At 41.9% G+C, this 22,171-nt stretch overlaps 1 protein-coding gene across 1 annotated transcript in view; it reads right to left on the bottom strand.

Moving 5' to 3' along the window:
* Positions 1-22,171, bottom strand: part of TWF2 (twinfilin actin binding protein 2) — a 77,522-nt gene that overhangs the window by 26,431 nt on the left and 28,920 nt on the right. Inside the window, exons 3-5 of the mRNA XM_032209864.1 lie at positions 7,854-8,032; positions 5,942-6,037; positions 3,600-3,704 (exon numbers count right to left, since the gene is read on the bottom strand). Of these exons, the coding sequence (XP_032065755.1) occupies positions 3,600-3,704; positions 5,942-6,037; positions 7,854-8,032 (380 nt within the window). The remainder of the gene's footprint in view (positions 1-3,599; positions 3,705-5,941; positions 6,038-7,853; positions 8,033-22,171) is intronic.

Raw genomic sequence — 22,171 nt, 5'->3', positions numbered from 1 at the left:
CTTCTTCCATTTCCACACCCTTCACTTTCTCTCAAAGACAGCATAGCCAGTGTTGGTGGAAGGTAAAGGGAATAAACCTACTCAAGAATATATGTTATAAAGAGCCAAGGTGGCGCAGTGGTTAGGGTGCAGTATTGCAGCCACTTCAGCTGACTGCTAGTTCTGCAGCTCGGCGGTTCAAATCTCACCGGCTCAGGGTTGACTCAGTCTTCCATCCTTCCGAGGTAGGTAAAATGAGGACCCAGATTGTGGGGGCAATATGCCGACTCTGTAAACCGCTTAGAGAGGGCTGAAAGTCCTATGAAGCGGTATATAAGTCTAACTGCTATTGCTATTGCTATGTTGCTTTGGAGGGGATAAGGGCCCAATTCAAATATATTGTATATCTTTTAGCTATATGGAATATTAAGTCCCCCCCCCCCTTTTCTCTTTCTTTTTTTGTATTTAGATGTATATGTACTCTGTTAGTATTATTTGCATTTAAAAATAAATAAATAATTAAAAAAAAAAGACAGCTTAGCCATGGTGACTTTAAAATCTTATTCCTATGGTTTACATCTGTGGGGACTCTCATACATAACACCAACCAATTGTTACCAGAGTTATAAATTTACCACACAAACAACTGAGAGAAATTTCTTTCTGCTTGCTTTCAGAGTCCTTCATCATCCACTTCGGTAGGAGACGAAAACTGCACAGAGCGCTTGGGCCAATAAATGCAAATGGAAACCTACAAGCAGCAATCTCGCCCTGGCTGCTAAATCATCTTCTGACTTGATAATCATGTGCCAGAGGGAGATGAAAGTCCTACAGTCAAGACCCGGCAGGTTAAACATTATTCAACTCAATGTACACATCACATTAAGGAAGCAAATAAAACGCAATACTTCAAAAACTAATTCAGGAAATGACGGGAAAGAACACTATATGAGGCCTATGTTATTGTGCAATCTTGGGAAAGTGCTATCAGGTGTGCCTTGTATATACAGAATCTTGAAATCCGTACAAACTCTGGGTAGTCCCTGGTTATCAATGGTAATTGGACCTGGACTTCCATCACTAAGTATGTGGCGGTAAAGCACAACATCACGTAACTGCAACAGTAAGCAATGGTAATCCTGGCACTTGACGTTGTTGTCGCTAAGCGAGGATTGCAGGCAGCTTGCAAGCAAACTGGCAGGCCAGGTATAGAGTGAGTTGAGATACAAGTGCAGTGGGACTGGGGATGGCTGCTGCAGGAATAGCCCCTGCAGGAACATTGCATCGTCCATCATCCCACAGTCACATGATTCCCATTTGCAACCTTCCCTGCCAGCTTTCCAAAAGCAAAGTCAATGGGGAAGCCAGTAGGAAAGGTTGCAAGTTGCTCCAGTTAAGTTTCTCTCTCCCACAGGGCACAAATGCAGCGGATCAGGGGGATGGGTTGCAAATGGCAATCATGTAACAGCAGAACAATGCTAGAATTGTAAGTGTGAATCAGGTACCCAGATTATGATCGTGTGACCATAGGGATGCTGCAATGGCTGGATCTTTGAGGACTGGCCGTAGGTTCCACTCATTTGTTAACTCCAAACAGTCACTGAATGAGTGGTCATTAAATAAGGGTTACTTGTAATACTGTGCTATCCTTTTACCATGAATGTTTTGATTCGGATTTCTTACAGTTGCATTAGTTCAACACTCTACTCTTAATGTGGGATTACAACCTCCAAAACCAATGCGTAACTACACTGGACACAGTTTCGTCTGGGTGTTTCTTTACAGTGGTAGAATCTGGGTGTTGTTTTAAGTTTAACACTTGTCCATCCCAGCCATTACTCTCATAGCTATGCATGCTGGGATCAATAACCCAACATCAAATTGGGGCAAAAAGATGAGTTTATTGTCCAAACCAAATGATGTTTCATCACACTTATGGATGATGTCGTTATGCACCTTGTGCAATTTGAAAATTGTTTTCATTCTTTTTCCTTTGCTTTAGGGAGCAGCTGTCCTATACATGAGGAAGGATAGTAGTATGTCTATAAGAAAAAGACTATTGATGGTCATGGCATAATGGCACAGATATTGGACTAGGGCCAGATTAATGTTCCTCCTTAGCCATAGAAACTCTCTCTCTCTCTCAGCAAACTTTGTCTCATTGGGTTACTCTTCTGAGGGATAAAATGAAGGCAGACTCCCATAGAAGTTAACTTGTGTTCTTGGAAGAAAGAGGGGATGTACATCTAACAAATGAATAACCACGTAAACAGCTGAATATTCAATAGCATGCAACCTATGCTGCCAGAGTAAACACAGGAAATCAGTACCTGTGCATCCTTCATGGTAACCCGATCAAATGTTACTAAAGAATGGTAGCCAGACATTATTTCTGGAGGAAACCTGGGTTTCTTCAAGATTCAAGATAGTGCTACTTTGTAACTGGAAAGACAGGCTTTACCTATTCCTAACCACCAGTCATTTGAGTTGGGTGATGTACTCGAAATCAATCAATCACTGAAAACCTGACTATTAAGAACAATATGGCTGCTCAAGTATTGCATGTCACCTTCGGGATAGCAACTGCCTTGGGAATGATAGCTGCAAATTTTGGCATTTCCCCCCATACAACTGTGCTCGGAATTATCCTCTGAAGTCTGTGTCTGTCTTGTTGGGTTGGTTCTGCAACCCAACAAGACAGACGCAGACTTCAGAGGATAATCAGAACTGCAGAAAAAACAATTACTGCCAACCTGCCTTCCATTGAGGACCTGTATACTACACAAGTCAAAAAGAGGGCTGTGAAAATATTTACAGACCCCTCGCTTCCTGGACATAAATTGTTTCGACTCCTACCCTCAAAATGACACTATAGAGCACTACACACGACAACTAGACACAAGAACAGTTTTTCCCCAAACACCATCACTCTGCTAAACAAATAATTCCCTCACCACTGTCAAATCATTTACTAAGGCTGCATTACTATTAGTCTTCTCATCCTTCCTATCACCCATCTCCTCCCATTTATGACTGCAGGACTGTAACTTTGTTGCTTGTATCCTTATGATTTATATTGATATTGATTGTTTCCTGATTGCTTCTTTGTACCCTATGACTATCATTAAGTGTTGTACCTTATGATTCTTGACGAATGTATCTTGTCTTTTATGTACACATATGCACCAAAGACAAATTCCTTGTGTGTCCAATCACACTTGGCCAATAAAGAATTCTCTTTCTATTGATCAAGGGTGGAAAAGTGAAGAACCCCCCCCTCCAGGAATCAATGAAACACAAAAGGAAAAGAGGTGAGAAAAGAGATGGGGTGCATCAAACCAGCATATTCCTCTATGTTAGAAGCCTTTCTGTTCTTTTTAAGCACCTTGAACTTCCCATTTTCCTAGCTGGACTGCTCAGCTCTTCCTTCCAAATGGAAAATGCAGACACTATTATGACTATCAGCAGCCTCCAGAAGCAAACTTTTTATTCTTAATTGCACCTGAATGGATTTTTAAATGACATTGTGACACTTTTAAACACAAAATCCAAGGGAAAATTGTAAAATTGAAAAGAAAGAACTATAGCATAATCAACAGCTCAGTTAACTTCCTTCTTACCTCATTGATGCGGATCTGCTGAAGCTCTTGTTCGGCTGCAGTCAGAGGAGCTGGAGCAGAGGAAGAAGACACATGCTTCTGGTAGCCACTGAGCGAGATGTCTTCCTGTGGCCCAACAGAAAAGCAACCGCAGGAAAAGCATGAAACTGGTTCAAGGTAGAACACACCGTGCATTCATAAAGTGGCTGCCTTAATTGGTTGGGTTAGCCACAAAAGTGCCAACCAATGCAGACTGGCAAAGTTGTTCTTTACAACCTCCTCTAGCCTTGCAAAACGTTGTCTATTAAAGGGGCATCAAACTTGCATCGTCATGGTGGCACCACGTGACATATTGCGACTCCCCCCACCCTTTTGCTAAACCAGGCGTGGGTGCGGCTAGTCCGTGATGCATCCGGCCTGCAGGCTGCGAGTTTGACAACCCTGGTCTATTATCCCAGCTTTTTGTTTGTTTGTTTAAAAGGTGCAGGGAAGAGCTCCAAAAAAAAAAGGACTGACTAAAACTCTATAATTTTCACTTTGTAAGAAGGCATATGGGAGGTCTATGAGGGCCAAGAGACCTTATCTGAAGTACAAATTATGCTTGTGTTGGCGTTCTGTAACACACTAGTTTTCCTATTCATTTTTAAAAATCAAAATATTTTTTAAAAATCAGATGGAAGTAGGGAGGCTGGGGAACACTGAAGGAAAGTCGTTGTAAATCACGGGTACCACTTAGGCTTGCATTATATAACTATCAATGAGCCATGACATGTTTCTCAACGGATCTTCTTAAATGAATCTCCACTTCCTGAGGTCATCTGAGGTGATTTGCCTTCAGCTGCCTCAAGATTGCCTTTATCCATTCAGGGTTGGGCCTTGACTCTGCCCAGACTGGAAGCTTTGGCTGACCCAAAACTGAGAAGCCAAGTTGATTATGAGAGGAACGTGAAGAAATCATATGATAGTTGTGTTTATTGCACTACACTGGTGCTAACCCATTTCTGGATTAAATACCAATTGCTGGTCATTACTTTAAAATTCTCTATGGCAATAGAGATCTGTAAGAATATCACTATCAAGCTATTCCCCCATACGTCCTGAGACCACCTGAGAAAGTTCACCTTAAGGGTCCAGCGACTGGACTGGTGGTGACCCAAATATTATAAAGATGAATTTTAAGTCCCTTCTCTATTGCTGCTTTACATTGTTAAAATGCATTCCCTTTAGAGTTGAGCAGTCCAACACATTTATTAGCTTTTTAAAAAGTCCTCAAAAGACATCTTTATGTCTTTTCACTGTTGATTGAATGTTCACTTTATTAATTTTAAGTGTTTTAGTTCTTTTCATGGGTTTTAATGTTTTGATTTTACATTTGTTTTACAGTACTGTAAGCCACAGAGACTTCAGTGATCCAGAGGTCTATTAACTTCAGTAAATAAGCAATAACAAAAGAACTCTACCAGCTGGTGGATCTAGGATAGCTGCTCACAAATCATATTGAATGACAAAGCTTTGCAGAGAGTCATCTAGAAGATTTCACTTATAGTACTGTATAATCTAATGTACTATCATTTGATGTGCAACACTGCCCCCTTCTGGCACTTTTAAAAACGTTCCAGGTCTGTAAGCATTTTTGCTGGGTTTTCAGGACATGTAAAATGAGTTTAGCTAGTCAAATTTTATATTGGACAGAATACAAAGCATTTAGATAATCAATAACTACTAGTCAACAGCCGGACCTATGCCAATCCACAATATGAAACTCTCACTTTCTTTTTATCTTGTTATTTGCATTTGTAGGAAAGATAATAGAGCAGGGAGGGGCTTAATGCAATGCATGCATTCCAATTTCTATGTTTCCAATTTAGTGAATTAGTATAGTCAGCAAAGCAGTCTAAAGATTTTGGGACCAAGCTTCCTCTGGACTGAATGTTATAAACAAACAAAATAACAGAAAGGACAAAAGAAAAGCAGGCTAGAGACAAGCAATCTTCCAGAGGATATAAGTGCTCACCTCTGCTCTTATGGCACAAACAGATCACCTTGTGCATATCTTTATCTTATGTCAATGTCTCAAATCATGTACTCAAGTCCCTGCACTCATTTTATCAGCATATGCTCAAACTGAGCATAAGCTGCAAGGGTGAATCAGATAGGACTTCTTATGTACGTTCATATGGCAAAGCAGAAGACACAGCTCAAGTTCTTTTTTCTACGCAGCCAGAATCCTTGCAATCTTACAGCAAGCACTTCAAAATGAGTAGATGATAAATTCTAGTCTGGCTTTTAGAAGCAGGACTCCAAACCTCAACAGTTATGACTCTGATTGTTCTGATCTCAGTGGATACGACCAGCTGCCATACCTTTGCTGTCCCAAAGAGTTCATCTTTAATGTGTCCTCCTCCAAACTCTTTCTTTACTGTCGCTCGGGTTGCTGCATAGAGCATCTTGAGTCTAACCTACAGAGAGAAAGAGAAGAGAATATTAACTATAGGAAGACATTCATGGCTGCTAACGATCAAAAGTCCAATTCACAGTGGCTAAAAAGAAAAGAGTTGCAGGAATATTTATGGTTCTGAAACCCATCTGAAAGGATCTTTCCATATTTGGAAATACAGGGTCTTTTAAAGCCAACATTTATATCAAAATGAATCCATCTTTCCCAGAAGCACTTTCTGAATGTGTTGTTGCAATTCCCAGAATTCAGCCCGGCCATGCTGAAAATTCTGAGAGCTGAAATTCATACAACTGGAGTTCTTTCCTCCAAGACTGACAAAAGCTATGTTAGCTTTTGAATAATCACAGATTGCTTAATCCATTATAACAAAACTAAACATTAACGACTCTTCGTGACAAGGTTTGTAGTGCTCAATGTTGCCGTGTACATCTTTAGGACTGAATACTAATATAAATGGAAGGGAAGTATTTTTCTTTCCCTCGGGACTTCATTAAATAAATAGGCCTTTGAGTCAGCTCCTGATGACTCCATGGAAGGTCCATGTAGTTTTCTTGGCAGTTTAGCCGGCAACCTTGAGATTTCTCTGGTGCTCTTTCTCCAAGTACTAATGAGGCCTGATGTTTCCTTGATTCAGAGATTAGAGAAACCTGATTACATGCTGCAACATACTTGGGCAAACTTCATTACTTCTCATAAAGAAGTAATCCAGTATCTTGGATGGACGGCACCATATTGTAGGCTTGTGAAACATGAGGCTGCATGTAAACACCATTCCGAAGCTACTGCTTATGTAGCATGACAATAATGGGAAAAGAGGTCCCCTGCTATGCGTAAGCTGCACTGGTTACCAGCTGCCTTCAGATGCAATTGAAGCATAAAGCTTAGCTATTTGAGAAATTAACAGTGTCCTGCAAAATCTGCTTTCCGGTGCCCTCCAATGGACTTGGCTTGCTTCAGGTCCCATCAAGGTCACCTAGTGGGCATTTTCTGTCACTGCACTTTCCTTTTGGAAAAATCATCTCCCAAAGATTTGCATGGCCTTCCCACTTAACTCCTCCTCAACTCTTCTCTAAAAACTGGTTCTTCTCCCAAGCCTCCAGTTCAGATGACTGCAATTCCCCCTTTACCCCAGATCTAGAAGGGTTGTTTGAAAAGTTATTGTTTTATGGATATTGTTTTTGTGGAGTTGTTGCTCTTTTAATTTTGTGAAGCCATCCATAGTTATTAGAAGTTGGGTGGCCTTGAAATTTAATAAACAAATAATGTAGTTTTTACTAATTTAGTGACTTCTAATGTTGGACTTTTAATTTTCATAATCAACTAGTAAGATTGGTTAAAACAGCTCACATTTGAATTGTTTCGAATTCAGAATGCCCTATTTCAAAGTTGAAATCACACCAGAAACAATCTGCTTCAATTAATCTTCCCAATGATCTGTTGCGCTCCCATTTTGAAGGAGCCTGCATTGAATGAGAAATAACTTTCCCACATTTGTAACAACTGCTTCTAAACTAAGCAGCTTTCATACTTGGTTACCATGGTCAAACTCTATGCTGACTAGAGATTATGGGAATCATGAACACCTGGAAAATTCCTGGCTGGCAGTGAAGGAGCTAGAGATTAAACCGATATAAGGCACCTGTAACCACCAACCATTAGCGGTTTTGGACTGGAGAAAGGAAGTAGAGCAACCTCAATGATGCTTCTGAAGAACACTTTGCATACCTTTTATCGTTCAGCTTACCATCTAAACTAACTAGCAATAACCGGATGTTCTTGACCTGTATTCTGTCAATAGGAATAAATTGAAAGCTTACCGGAGAGTTGTCAGGTGACCAGGAGATGAAAAGCCACTCATAGCCCTGGGCGTTTTGGGTATCCAGGCGGTAAAGGATGTAGCATGGCTGCAGTTCATCTAGCAGAGGAAGCACAAAGGAATCGTAGTCCTTATCCCAGCGCCGAGATGGTTCTTTGGAGGCTCCAAGCACTAACTGCTCTGGAAGTCAAGGTAGGATGAGAGAAGAAAGAATTAATGAGTAAGCAAAGGAGACATTGCATTTGACACATCACTATACATCTGATCTTTATTTAGAATTAGGATGGAGAACCTGAAGCCATCCTCCCATCTGCCATAGACAATTTATTTAGTGGTGAAGGATGATGGGAGTCAACAATATTTATAGGGCAATAGATCTATCTTTATTCTGAGTAAAGGCTGGGGCACGACAGATCCCAAGACAATGGGGGAATAGTTTTCGTTTCTTGTTAGGACTGTGAAAATCTGGGGTTTCCTTCCTTGTGGTAGCCCCCCCAAATTTTGAAACACGTTTCCCGTGGAGAAATGTTAAACCCACTTTCCCTGCATTTCACAAGATAATCAGACCGAGGGTTTATCTTGTGTGCATACACATGGATCAAAACAATCACATCTTTATTACGATCATAGGCAGCATGGTGTGCGTGTCTGTATCTTATTTTTTTACTGTTAGTGTTCTGATTTAGTTTTGATTCTTGCTTTGATGTTATCGCTCAAAGGCTTGACTGGTTGGGAACAGAGCAGGGTTTGTTAGTCAAACTTACTGCCAGTTTTCTTGGCATAAAACTTTAATGTGCATGATAATGAGAAAAGAATGAGGTCGGCCAAGAGTACACCAGTTCAATGTACTTAACAAGATAGACGTTAAGGGAATGAATATAAAACAATCTGTCACTGCTCTGCCAACAGCTTCACAGTTCTGAGACTTCAATGTTCAGGTTGTGAGCTCATGAAAATATGGACTTTCCCCTAAAGTTGCTAAGTCAACATGATGACACCATGGTTGGCTTTTCCTTAGAACAGATATTGCCTCTGCTCGTGATAGAACCCAGCGGCTCTTCTCCTTAGTTGGTTCTTATATGTGTGAAGAAGAACAGTCTAAAGGACAAGAATGTGTATGGAGATTCTCAGTCCTCCAGGTCATGGTTGTCCCAAAGGTGCTTTTATTCCCCAAGAGGCAACTGGACTTTCTGGTTTTTCTTTGAAGACGTTTCGCTTCTCATCCAAGAAGCTTCTTCAGCTCAGAGCTGTTTATAGTATTACACAGTTTTCTAGGATGACAAGATTGAGCAGCATGCTTTAGGAAGCACCGGATTTTATGATAACTCATTTTCCTATTTCTTCCTAATATACAGAAAATGAGAGTCCAGAAGGTCAAAGAGCTTGCCAGAATAACTCCTACATCTAACACCACAGTTAGATGAAGGCAAGGAAAAGTTCTCAGAGTAATGCCCAATTTTTCCATTTTGTGAAACTCTGGGAAGCAGAACAATGCTTAGAAAAGGAACAAGAGGTTTTACTATAAAATAAAGGAGTGTTTCTCCAACTTGGCAACCTTAAGTTGCACAGACCATTCATTTTAAAAGTTGCCAAGTTGAAAAAACACATTTAAAGCATCCTTAGCGTTAATATAGAGCAGGGGTGTCAAATTCAAGGCCTGGGCCCAGATCCGGCCGCAGGGTGCTTAGATTTGGCCCGCGGGGCTGCCCTGGAAATAGCGAAGGACCGGCCCACAGTGCTTCTGCTAGTGAAAAGAGAGCTCGGGAGGGTTACACCTGGCCCTCCCGAACTGTGTTTTCACTGGCAGAGGGTTGCAGGATGCCGTCCCAGATGAAAACGGAGCTCGGGAGTCTGTTTTCGCTGGCAAAGTGCTTCAACCACCACAGGAGCCCACTTCTGACACGAGTGACATCATGCCCACCCTGGCCACCAAGATAAACACAACTTGATGCAGCCCTCAATGAAATCAAGTTTGACACCCCTGATAGCAATAGCAGTTAGACTTATATACCGCTTCATAGGGCTTTCAGCCCTCTCTAAGCGGCTTACAGAGTCAGCATATTGCCCCCACAGTCTGGGTCCTCATTTCACCCACCTTGGAAGGATGGAAGAGTCAACCTTGAGCCGGTGAGATTAGAACCGCTGAACTGCAGATAACAGTCAGCTGAAGTGGCCTGCAGTACTGCACCCTAACCACTCCGCCACACGGCTGGCTCTTAATATAGAGCTGATATAGAGCTTTCCTTGCTTATTCCATTTCTCCCTCGTGGATACAGTCTGACATGCTCCACTGACCATTTTGCTGGGATGCTGACAGGTGATCCCTGGCAGCCCAGGATCTTCATAGGGACTAGTGGGGTGCTAGTGACAGCATGCCTCCTTCGTGTTCCTGGGCACCTTTTTCCAGGGCCATTCTATATAGGCACTGGGGGAGATGCATTAGCTCAAGCCAGGCTCTCTCTCTCTCTCTACCTGCTAGGCCGGGCTGAACAGCAGCTGACCAGTGGTGGCAACAACGTTTGCTCAACTCCACAAAGCTGTTCATTGCATCAGAGCGATCAAACATATATCCCTACAGTATGAAAAGGATAAACCCAGGAAAGTTGCATCATATATTCAGAATAGAAAGGCTTGGTTTCAAGGCTCATCTGACAGTCACGTTAGGAGCAACTTCATTGCACGGTAGGGCAGGAATTCAAAAAACAAATTCCGCCCTTGTAACTAAACAACCCAAAGGACGTAATGACCTGGGACAAACAAAAACAAACCCAAGATAATTCTACCTGCATACTCCCCCCCCCCCCCCCGAAGGCTATAAAGAATTCAACCGGCAGTAAAAATGCTTTAATCAAAATAGGGGGGGAAAACATGTTACACTTACAATGCTTCTAAAAACTCAAGCTTTTCTCAAGGCTGTGATAAGAGATTCCCACCACCCCTCTTTCAATTTAAACATGTCCGATTGTTGGAGAGGGCCTGGACAAAACTCTGCAGTTTTCTTGGCAAGGTTTTTCAGAAGTGGGTTGCTGTTGCCACCTGTCTAGGCTGAGAGAAAGGGACTAGCCCGAGGCGACCCAGCTGGTTTTGTGCTTAAAGCAGAATAATAGAATAACAGAGTTGGAAGAGACCTTGTAGGTCATCTAGTCCAGTGGTTTCCAATCTTGGCAACTTTAAGACTTGTGGACTTCAACTCCCAGAGTTCCTCAGCCAGCAAAGCTGGTTTTGTGCTTAAAGCAGAATAATAGAATAACAGAGTTGGAAGAGACCTTGTAGGTCATAGTCCAGTGGTCTCCAACCTTGGCAACTTTAAGACTTGTGGACTTCAACTCTGGGAGTTGAAGTCCACAGGTCTTAAAGTTGCCAAGGTTGGAGACCACTGATCTAGTCCAACCGCCTGCTCAAGCAAGAGACCTTATACCATTTCTGACAGGTGGCACTGACCAAGCACCCACAACTTCAGAAGGCAAGCTGTTCCATGAGTTGATTGTTCTCACTGTTAGAAAAATTCTCCTTATTTCTAGTTTGAATTTCTCCTTGATCAGTTTCCATCCATTATTCCTTGTCTGGCCTTCAAGTGCTTTGGAAAATCAATTGACCCCCTCTTCTCTGTGACAGCCCCTCAAATATTGGAACACTGCTATCATATTGCCCCTGGTCCTTCTCTTCATTAGACTATCCATGCCCAGTTCCTGCAACCGTTCTTCATATGCTTTAGCTTTTAGTCCCCTAATCCAGTGATCCCCAACCCCCGGTCCGCGGACCGGTGCCGGGCCATGGAGTACCTGGCACCGGGCCGCGCAGCGGCCGGGGGCCATGATCGCTGCAGCGGCCGGGGGCCATGATCCCTGCTGCCTCTTCACCCACACGCGCAGCCTGAGATCAACCCCGGGACTCGAACCTGAGAGCCGCCTCTCCGGTCCAAACCCCACTCCCACCCCGGCCGCCCGGCCGCCCGCCTTGGTAGCCCGTGGAGACGGAGCGCGTTCGGTTCGCCGCTACCTGGGGGTGCCGTCCCCATGACATCACCGCGGAGTCCTTGCCTCCTTCCCTGGTGAGGCTTTCTCCCCGCCAGCCAATCAGAGGCCAGTCCCTGGGCAAGCGGGGACAAGTTGCTGGCCGGCCGAAGCAGAAGCGGGAGATTGGAGGGGGGGGGAGAGAGAGAGAGAGCGAGAGAGCGAGCGCTGGGCGGGTGGCAGTGCGTTCCACAGCGGACTAGGCGCGCCGCGGGCTGCCAACCCCCCCCCCACACACGTACACAAACTGCCTCTCTGGCAATTGGCTGCCCAGGAAGGGAGCGGGGAGCTTTCACAGATAGGAACGTGATGGGGTTTGTTTTCTTCCCCCACTCCTGAGCCCCCCCTTTTTTTTTGCTTGCCTTCTGGGGTCTCCGCCGTGGAGCAGCCGAGGTCAGATGGGGAGGCGGAGAGAGAGAGAGAGAGAGAGAGATGGGCGGGTGGCAGCTGTCTGTGAAACATCTTCCCCTCCCCACCTCCTGGGCAGCCAATTGCCAGAGAGGCACGGTGGGGGTGGTGGGGGTGGAAGGAAATAAAAAGAGAAGTTGCCCTTTCATTTTGCAATCTCTCTCTACGACCTTGTTTCATTCTCTTCCCTTTTGTTTCGTCCTCATTTCTCAATCTCAGCAACTTTAACACTTTTGGACTTCAACTCCCCAAATTGCCCAGCCAGCTAGAATAGATAGATAGATGGTGGATAGGTGATTGATAGATAGAGAGGGATGGATGGATGGATGGATGGATAAATAGATAAATAGATAGATAGATGATAGATAGATAGAAGATATATACACATACATGCATACACACATACATACACAGAGAGAGACAGAGACAGAGACAGACATGGATGGATAGATATCACAGAAGTGAGTACACCCCCTCACATTTTATCAATATTTAAGTATATCTTGCAGCAGTTTAGACATTAATGGCTGGGGGCCATGATCGCTGCAGAACAACGCCCCCCCACCCCTGCACGCGCTCAGCGGGCCACAGTAAAATTATCAAAGGCTGACTGGTCCGCGGCGATAAAAAGGTTGGGGACCACTGCCCTAATCAACTTCGTTGCTCTTCTCTGTACCCTTTCTAGAGTCTCAACATCTTTTTTTAAATAGTTTTAAAACTCCTTGTACACATTCTATATTCCATTTCCCCCAAAGTATATTTCAAAATGTACAGACCTGGATGGGCCTCAAACATTCAGAGAAATGCGAAAAATAATTCAGCAAAAAGTAATTTCAAATATACAGTTTTCAAGTGATGATTCTTCACCTAGGTTGACACATCATGTAACATCATCATTACTTTTGCCCATGTTTAATGCAAGCCATAAAAATGCTAACTCCTAAATCATGATTTATAAAGTACAACATCTCACTAAATCACCTAAGATATTATTGATGGCTTGAAATCCTCTCATCCTGAAAAGTAGCATTTATTCTATAAAGTTTGTTTATTATTACTCCCTTATTAGCCAATCCAATCGATGTCATATATATTTAAAAAAACATAAACCATCTCTCTCTCTCACTCACTCACTCACACACACACAAACACACACACACTTCTCTAACAACCTCTTTTGAAGGGGCTCTTTGCCATCTTTCTCTTGATAGCATCTTGGTAGTGGACATAACTCTTTCCTTGATCTCTGCTGTTTTGAATCCCAGCTAATGGAAAAACTGCTGTTTGATTGACACCCAAGGGCAGTCAAGGGTTTGTCATCTTCCCCGAGTCTCCAGGTCGACATTCAGGGCTCAGAACCCCGGACAGCACCCCGGAGTTCGGGGGAGCTCGGTGAATTTTTTTAAAGAGGATTCGGGTTAATGTCATGATTACAAGTAATACTTCCAATGAAAGAAGACTCAGAGGCTTGAGTTTCTTCAAAGTTCCATTTTTATTAGAGATGCCGTATTGGCACATCTGGGAAAACCCAAACCTGAAAGCTTCCAGATTTCCCTAACCAAATAAAAGTCCAAGTCCCTGCCCCAGCACCCACATGTCCATCACATGGTCTAATCAGGCACCGTCCTAACTGGAGATGCCTCCCAGTCACACCACTCCAGGTGCAGGGCAAGATGTTCTTGACTCTCTGAGAAAGGAATGTTATTTTATTATTTATTATTAATGCTTATAGGCCGCCCTTTTCCCTGAGGGGACTCAGGGCGGCTTACATAAAATAAGGGGGGGGGGGGTAATACAGACAATAGACACAACAATACATAGAAGTAAAATAGTAAGCAACATTCATTCATCATTCGGGTGGGGACAGTTATCTTTGTCCCCAGGCCTGACGGGCTAGCCAGGTCTTAAGGGCTGTGCGGAAGGTCTGGACGGTGGTGAGGGTACGAATCTCCACGGGGAGATCGTTCCAAAGGGTCGGAGCTACTACTGAAAAGGCTCTCCTCCGTGTAGTTGCCAGTCGGCACTGACTGGCAGATGGAACTTGGAGGAGGCCTAATCTATGTGATCTAATTGGTCGCAGGGAGGTAATTGGCAGGAGGCGGTCTCTCAAGTACGCAGACCCACTACCATGAAGGGCTTTATGAGTGATAAGTAGCACCTTGAAGCGCACCCGGAGATCAACAGGTAGCCAGCGCAGCTCGCGGAGGATAGGTGTTATGTGGGTGGACCGAGGTGCACCCACAATCACTCGCGCGGCTGCGTTCTGGACTAGCTGAAGTCGCCGGATGCTCTTCAAGGGCAGCCCCATGTAGACTATATATCTCCCATACTCCGTGTAATCCCCCCGCCTCACATTTTCCCACAGTATTAAATGTGGCAGGCCTGAAGACCCAATGCAAAAGACGGCTTCCCGGCCTGACAGGGTTATTTTTACAATCTTTGCTTTTCCTATCTTATTTACTCTTTTTGTTTGCTTGTTCTCTTTTGTCCTTTTTCTTCTTTTCCTTTGTTCTTTTTTTTACCCAGCCATCCTTTCAATCTCAAGTGCTGACAAGTTCCTTCTTCAAGGTAGCCTCAGGTGCCTGCTTTAAAAGGTCCTGTCCCTCCTCTTCCCACGCCTATATGCAAATCATGTCAAGTAATTTTGCTGTCTGAGGCCAGCTGGCTTCCTTTCTAGGAGTGGCAAGGGGACGGAAGGAAGGAATAAATATGGAAAACACTAGGTGTACTGAACTACCAATGATATGAATATGGAGCAGGTGCCCTCTGAAGAGCCAGGCATAGAACTCTAGGGGCATCTAGACTGCTTTACAATTGGGACGTCTTGTTTTTCTGTTTTGCTAGCGCACCTTTGGGACAAATCCATAGATGTTATTATCCTGCCCTTGATGTGCAACTCTTAATTATTTCGATGTGAAGGACACTGAATAATCACAGAAAGGCATCCAGGTAAGCTGCATTTGGTAGGTCTGAGCCCAGCTACGTTAGTTCTCTGGAAGCCAGATTCCCACACTCAGATTTTCTTATAATCGCTCTCCTTCATATCTCTCCAGCAATGAGTTAGTTATGTGGTCTCTCTCTCTCACACACAGAAAGAGCACAATCTAAGGTGATCACAGAAATGTTTGCAACTATTATTCACTAGAGTGCATTATTTACTGAAGATATTTTAGCTGTCACTTTAGGATTGGAAATCAGCAAGTAACATGAATTCCCAAACAAATAAAAGAATTACACTGTAACACTGACAATGAAGTATAAACTTTTTATGTAAGCTATTATGACTTCTTCCACCTAAAGCAGCTGAGTCTTAACTTTCTGACCTATTTCCATTAGCATTAACATAATAGCAGAGTAAGTCAACAAAAGAAAAAAAACACATTTGTTTATTCAATTTCTACACCGCCTGTCTTATTAAGTGACTCTGGGCAGTTTACAAATATGGCCAAATCTCAGAACGACCAGTAAAAGAACAACTGTGTTCCAACACTAAAGCTCTACAAACATAAGATTTGTGCTTCAAAGTCCAAATAGTTGTTTTCCAATCCTGCTGCTCAATGCAGCAAGATTTCAGAATATACCAGCATAGCAAATGTGCAGGGAAGACAGTGTGTCAAGATGAGACATTATGTTATATTGGAGTCTTTGTGGTCCTTATCTTTTTAGAAAAACCTGTTTTAAGAAATTGCAAAAATAAGTTTTTCTCTTATTTACATTTTTATTTGCACATGTTTATTCTACTCCAAATTTATCAACTGTGCCTTTTTTAAATAAGTACTGCATTTGAACAGAGTTGTATGTATGTATGTATGTATGTATGTATGTATGTATGTATACATATACATACATACATACATACATACATACTGACGTGAGAAAATGAATACAGCTAAGAGGCAAAGCCTTAAAACAACAATGCTCAACGTACTGCAGTGCAGCTACTCTGTAAAAACTTTAAAGCAGGGGAAATGGCACATTCTTTGATAATCCATTGCCAATGTCAACATATGAAAAGAATTTGTCGGGAGAGTAGCAGTTCAAATTTCTTCTTAGTGAGTCAAGATTTTGCAAATTTTTGGGCAACAATTCAATCAAACAGTCATTTTGTCTCCATTTAGTCTTCTTTCTACTGGGATATTCTAGCCACAGAAACAAAATAAACATCTGGGGTCCAGGCAGTAATACTGTTCCTAATATAAGCTATGATTTATTAGCTTCTCTTTATTGACCACTAATTACTACTTGGTACCACTGTAAGTGCAGTTGGGTCTGTCCCAAGTCCTCCTCCTGATTTTATAGAACGGTCCATAAAGTTTCTTTGGCAGCTACATGGAAGTGGTTTGCCAGTGTCTTCCTTTCCTTTAAAAGGTTTTCTTAGCCTATCCTGTAGGCCTGCAACCCCAAAGAGCTTCCCAGCCAATCGGGCTCAAACCTTTCTTAGCTTTCAATTTCAAAACCCAAATTGCTCTGATCATTATCAGTTGAGAGAGGTGGTTGAGACCTGTGAAAAGCAGAAGCACAGTCAGAAAAGCACTATAATTTAACGTAGGCTTGTTGCTTGTCCTTTTGATTTTAGTGTTATAATACAGTTTGGGTGGTGGGAAGTATGCTGCATTTATAACTTGTAAATCAGTTCTATATACAAGTGGTCCTTGTTTAGTGACTGCCTTGCAAAGCGACTGTTTGCAATTAGGCATGGAAGAAATGCTTTTGCAGCCAGTACTCACATTTGTCATTTCACAGGTTCCTAACACAAAGGAAGTTGAAGTAAGAGAATAAAACCAGGAAGTTTCATTTAGTGACTGCTTAGCTTAATAACCAATTGTCAGTCTGAATTGGGTTTGCCAAACGAGGACTACCTGTAACTTATTCTTGATTTAGCTCTACAAATGTTACCTTTTGGCATATGAATTCAGTAAACCCCCTGAAGAGGCATTGCCTGTGTTTCTTTATAGCTCCTCTCCAACTGACGATGAGGTATGTTCAGCCCTTGCATCATCATATAAAAATTAGAGGTGCCCATTCCATCCAGGTAAATGTGACCCATCAGGGAAGGGCCTTAATCAGCAGAATGGTCCTATTTCCTATACATCAGAGAGACTTCTCAAGTCACAGCACAGATACTAGAAAAAATCTCTAGTTTGTACACAGACTATCCTGGCCTTTGATGTACAGTTCAGCCACTGATGATGTATATGGAACCTGTTTGTTCTTCCTATGGCTGGGATGTATCTTTGATTTCTTCAACTAGTTTATAGCCCAGCCTTTTCCCTAAAGGTCTATAAGCCATTTATTAACCAGGAACAACCATGCTTAGCTTCTTTGTTGGTACCAAGTAAAAGCAATTTATAAAGGCAAGAAAATCCTTCCCCTAAGGAATTTACAGAGTTTCCTTCCTTACCCTCTGGAAGTCCAGGTCTAACTTGGGATTGTTCCAGCTCCAGAGTGATGTGCTAAACTAAAGTTTATGGTTAAAAGTAAACAGAGTAAAGGGAGCCTGTAGGGCAGATTTCAGAATCTCACAGGGCATGAATAGAACTACACAACTGAATGCATTTCTCTGACATATAAACAAACCAAAGCATTTATTCCCATTTTTAGATTTATCTGACTTCACGTTTCTGCTTTGGCCATAAAACACAAGCTGTCATGGGCTCTTTTGCATATACCCAGGTTAGTGGGCTCCAAAACCGCACAAAGAAAAACACAACCCCACCTGGCCCCTAGGCAACACATCCACAAGTACTCAAAGCTAGTACTCACTATTTACTATACCATTCTTCCCCAATTCTATTACAACTCCTGTTCCTCCATTCATGTTCTCTACTAGAGAACAATCATTTTTCTATTTGCTGTAGGCTGTTCTAGTTTTCTACACAAACCACTTTCCCACCCACACCAACTTTTTCAGCCACCCGTTGTTGGGTTGGCTGGGGAGAAGTCTTAAATGGAGATGGCACTGTAGTCCAGGTGCTGCTCATTTTGCAGGCGTCCTGTCCTTTCACAAAAGCCAAAAAATCAGCTGAAGCCATGTGTGCAGTAGTCAAGCATATGCAGTAGAATGCTGTCTTACGTGGATGCTATTCAGCTGTTGTTTTCCCAAGAGGAAAAGTACTGAGGTTTTGAATGTAAATGAACTCTTCCTTCCTGCACAGAAGAGAGTTTTCAATCCCTCTTCAAAATGAGAAAAGAGAACTGTGCAGAAAGCTTCATGGGCTGAACTTACAGGCCATTAAGAGGTTAGGCAAATGAAGGCTAGATCCAAACTTGCTCCCTTCATCCAGACCAAATGAACTACAATCGTTGAATTAAAAAGAATTGTGAAACAGGACTATTCAGCTAGGGAATTTCTTTCCAGAGAATTTGAAGCCTCTCTTTTATAATCACTTTAGATAACTTCTAGGGTGCTTATCTGCAGGATAGCCCTATATAGCCCTAAGTACTGCCATTTCCCACTCCTTTCTCCTTTAAAAAGAAACACCCGTTCTCACCGTTCAAGCATTCTGAAGAATGGAGAGCAGCCAACTCCATCTAAGTCCTGAGCCAAGTCCTTGAAATCAGTGATGACTCTGGTGACTCATTTCAGGCTACAGATTACAGTTACTTCTTGCTTAATTTGGTACAAGTCTTTGCAATCTTTGAGCCATAGATAAAATTTGTTTCTGTACCAGTGGACACACCTTAACCTTGAGGCTTAGAGAAGAGGAAATAATTTGTTTTCAAAACAGAGGTGTAAAACTAATATTATTGAAATCATGGAGGGGGAAAAAGAAACTTTAAACCATCCTATTATGTATTGCAATGATGAAGGGACTCTGATAGAACTTCCAATATCAGTTTTTCTAACTATATCACAGATATTCTATACCGAGATGCAAAATTAAGTCCAATTTCAGTAATGTAGTTCTTCTTCATTCCAGCCAGCTCCATATACTCCCTCTTCCCAAAAAAGCTAAATGTTTTTCCAACACCTACACTACAATATACTAGCTAAAAAGTGAACCAACAGAGCGGGATTAAATGTAGAATGAAATGTCCAGCGATATCAGTTTATTTTACATTTTCTATCTTTGATGATGGTCAAGCTTTAAGTAACTACACATGAAATGTCCATATTTAGGCCTCTTATGGATTATTCTTCGTTTTTTCTTTTTTATATTTTTTTATTAAAATTTAAAAAGCTTTTATCAATATTTACCTCCCCTCCCCCACCCGAACCTACCTTCCCCCCAACCTCCCCCCCCAACCTCCCAGAGCAAATACAGGGTATAAATCTTTAACAATCATATTCTAAAGTAAACTAACAGACTTTAGCATCATCCCTCACTTGTACTTTAACTCCCCTTTTGTTAAGCTAACTCTAAACAAGTTATATCATTCCTTGCTCCTTCAATTATAGTTTCTTAGTCCCATATTTATTTTGAATATAATCAATCCATCTTCTCCACTCCAGCTTATATTTCTGGTCTGAATGATCCTTGAGATATGCTGATATTTTAGCCATTTCTGCTAAATTTGTTACTTTTAGTGTCGGATTATTCTTAAGAGATGTTCCAGGCATTCATTACAGGTATTTAATTTCTCTTTAACAACAAATGGGGTTCTATTAAGAACCAGCAGACCCTAACCAGCAGACCACCCACTTTCCACATCTCTTAGATCTGGGACAACTATTCCTATAAAACCATTTAGCTTCTATGATTGTGGGAAAATGTTAGAGGCTGTGTAAAGCTTTGGAAGAGAGTGCACTGCCCTACCATCTCCCTGCCGAATTCCAGATAACATTTTTCAACATTTAAAGAAAGCTTGTTTTATTGCTTGACTGACCATGTCTGGAAACCCTGAAAACTTGCAAGCTTCCCCTTTTTCAACTAAGGCACCTATAGATGGTGATCCTTGCAGGCAATATTATTTTAACCCCATTTCTTCAGATGCATCTGATATTTGACCTTTTCCAATTTCTATGTTTTTAAAAAAAAATCAATTTTACTGTACTTTCTTTTTAAAAATCTAAAAAATTTCTTCATAAGCAAGTAATCATTACTTGAGGACAAGAATCTCTCTGAAACAAAAGAAAATACTTTGGACAAATGACAACTTTAATTAAACTTTTAAAAAAATGAAAAAGGAAACCGTTTATGTAACAGCTTTGTCTTGCCAATTTTTGCTCTTGTTTAGAAGAGATGCTTCTGAGGGCACGTGTACCCAATGAACAATCTGTTCTCAGAAGAAGATACATACAACCAGTTTCTTTATTCAGAATCTATCTATCTATCTATCTATCTATCTATCTATCTATCTATCTATCTATCTATCTATCTATCTATCTATCTATCTATCATCTCTCTGCTATATATGTCTTGTCTTATGGAATTCAGGGCAGAATAGAAGAGGCTAGAATATGCATAGGCAGTTGAATGGGATACTCTGTTTTAGCAGAAGTCAGTATGTTAACAAAAGTGAAGAAAGATAGGGCTAAAGAAGAAAATTTTAATACTTTTCTAAATGTCTTAGAGGACACTCCTGTGACAGCAAATTGACATCCCATTGAATTTTGGGGAACTTACCTTATGAAACCAGTTATAGCACTGAATCTAAGTTTGTTGGAGATTCTCACCTAATTTGACATTGGTGTCACAACATAGAAAGATACCATTGTAATTGTTCACTGTAACTTTTGTCACCTGTTATTTCCTTGTCTTGTTTCTTCTAAATAATTGTAATTTCCCGAATTCCTAGTCCATCTATCAAGGCTGTGACATATGTATCATCATCTAGTTCAGGGGTGTCAAATTGGATTTCTTCAAGGGCCGGATCAGCATTGTAGTTCTCCGCAGGCTGGCCGACTTTGGGGTGGGGAGGGGAGAGATGGAATGGCTGACTCCTGCAACACCTTGCTGGCCAAAACAGGGTGTGGAGGAACCTCATGTGGTTTCGGCCGACAAAATACTGCAGGAGGCAGTCCAGGTCGAAAACGGGGCATGGGGGGCCACAAACGTGCTGCTCCCCCGTTTTGGCTACCAGATGCACCATGGGTTGATCCTTTGCTATTTTCAGGCCAGTCCCACGGGCCAGATTTAAGCACCCCACGGGCCAGATCTGGCCCATGGGCCTTGAGTTTGACACCCCTGATCTAGTGGATAAAAAGTATACAAATGCTGTTAACCAAGGCACTTCAGCTCTTTACTTAGGATTTGGCACTTGGTGCTCACTGTATTTCTGTGGTGAAAGACAGCAATGAACTATACCCCTACATCTCTGGAGGACTGTCAGAAAAAGATACTAACAGGAGAACCACTGCATTCTCGCGGAATACAATCTAGCATTCTTACTGAACTGTGATTGCATTTAATTTTTTTCTGCCAATTTCCCTTGCTGAAAGTATTGTTTTGAAGATTTCCCTCACAATTGGTATTTCCTTGAGGAAATGGTATGTTATACATCAATGAAAGAAAATGAACAAAGTTAAAAAACAGTGGGATGGACAGACTTTGAAGACAATACTCAAATATCTACCTCTATTATCAAGACAAGTCATTTAAGGCAAGGGTTTTCTCTCTCTCTCTCTCCCTTCCTCTCCTTCAACACTGTTTTAAAAACCCAATTTAGCCAACTGAAAGCTTGGAAAATATTATACCCCCTTCCCCTCTTAATAGCTACTAAAAGTACATTCCACAGAAATAATTTTCCTGGAGCAGCTCTCCTTACTGATACAATTGCCAGGAACTGCTGAAATGATTCTGAATTCCTTGAACACTCTCTGTGAGCCAAGGATAGGAAATCACTTTGAACCTGTTGCTGTGCTTACAGGAGTCAGCTGTCATATTTTTAATGCCCGTCAGATGGATTTTTGATGTTTCTCAGAGCCAGGAGTTGTTCTTTTCTGTAGAATTCTTTC

This window comes from Thamnophis elegans, chromosome 2 (genome assembly GCF_009769535.1).
Source record: "Thamnophis elegans isolate rThaEle1 chromosome 2, rThaEle1.pri, whole genome shotgun sequence".
NCBI classification, from domain to species: Eukaryota; Metazoa; Chordata; class Lepidosauria; order Squamata; family Colubridae; genus Thamnophis; species Thamnophis elegans.
This window is presented reverse-complemented; position numbering and strand designations above follow the sequence as displayed.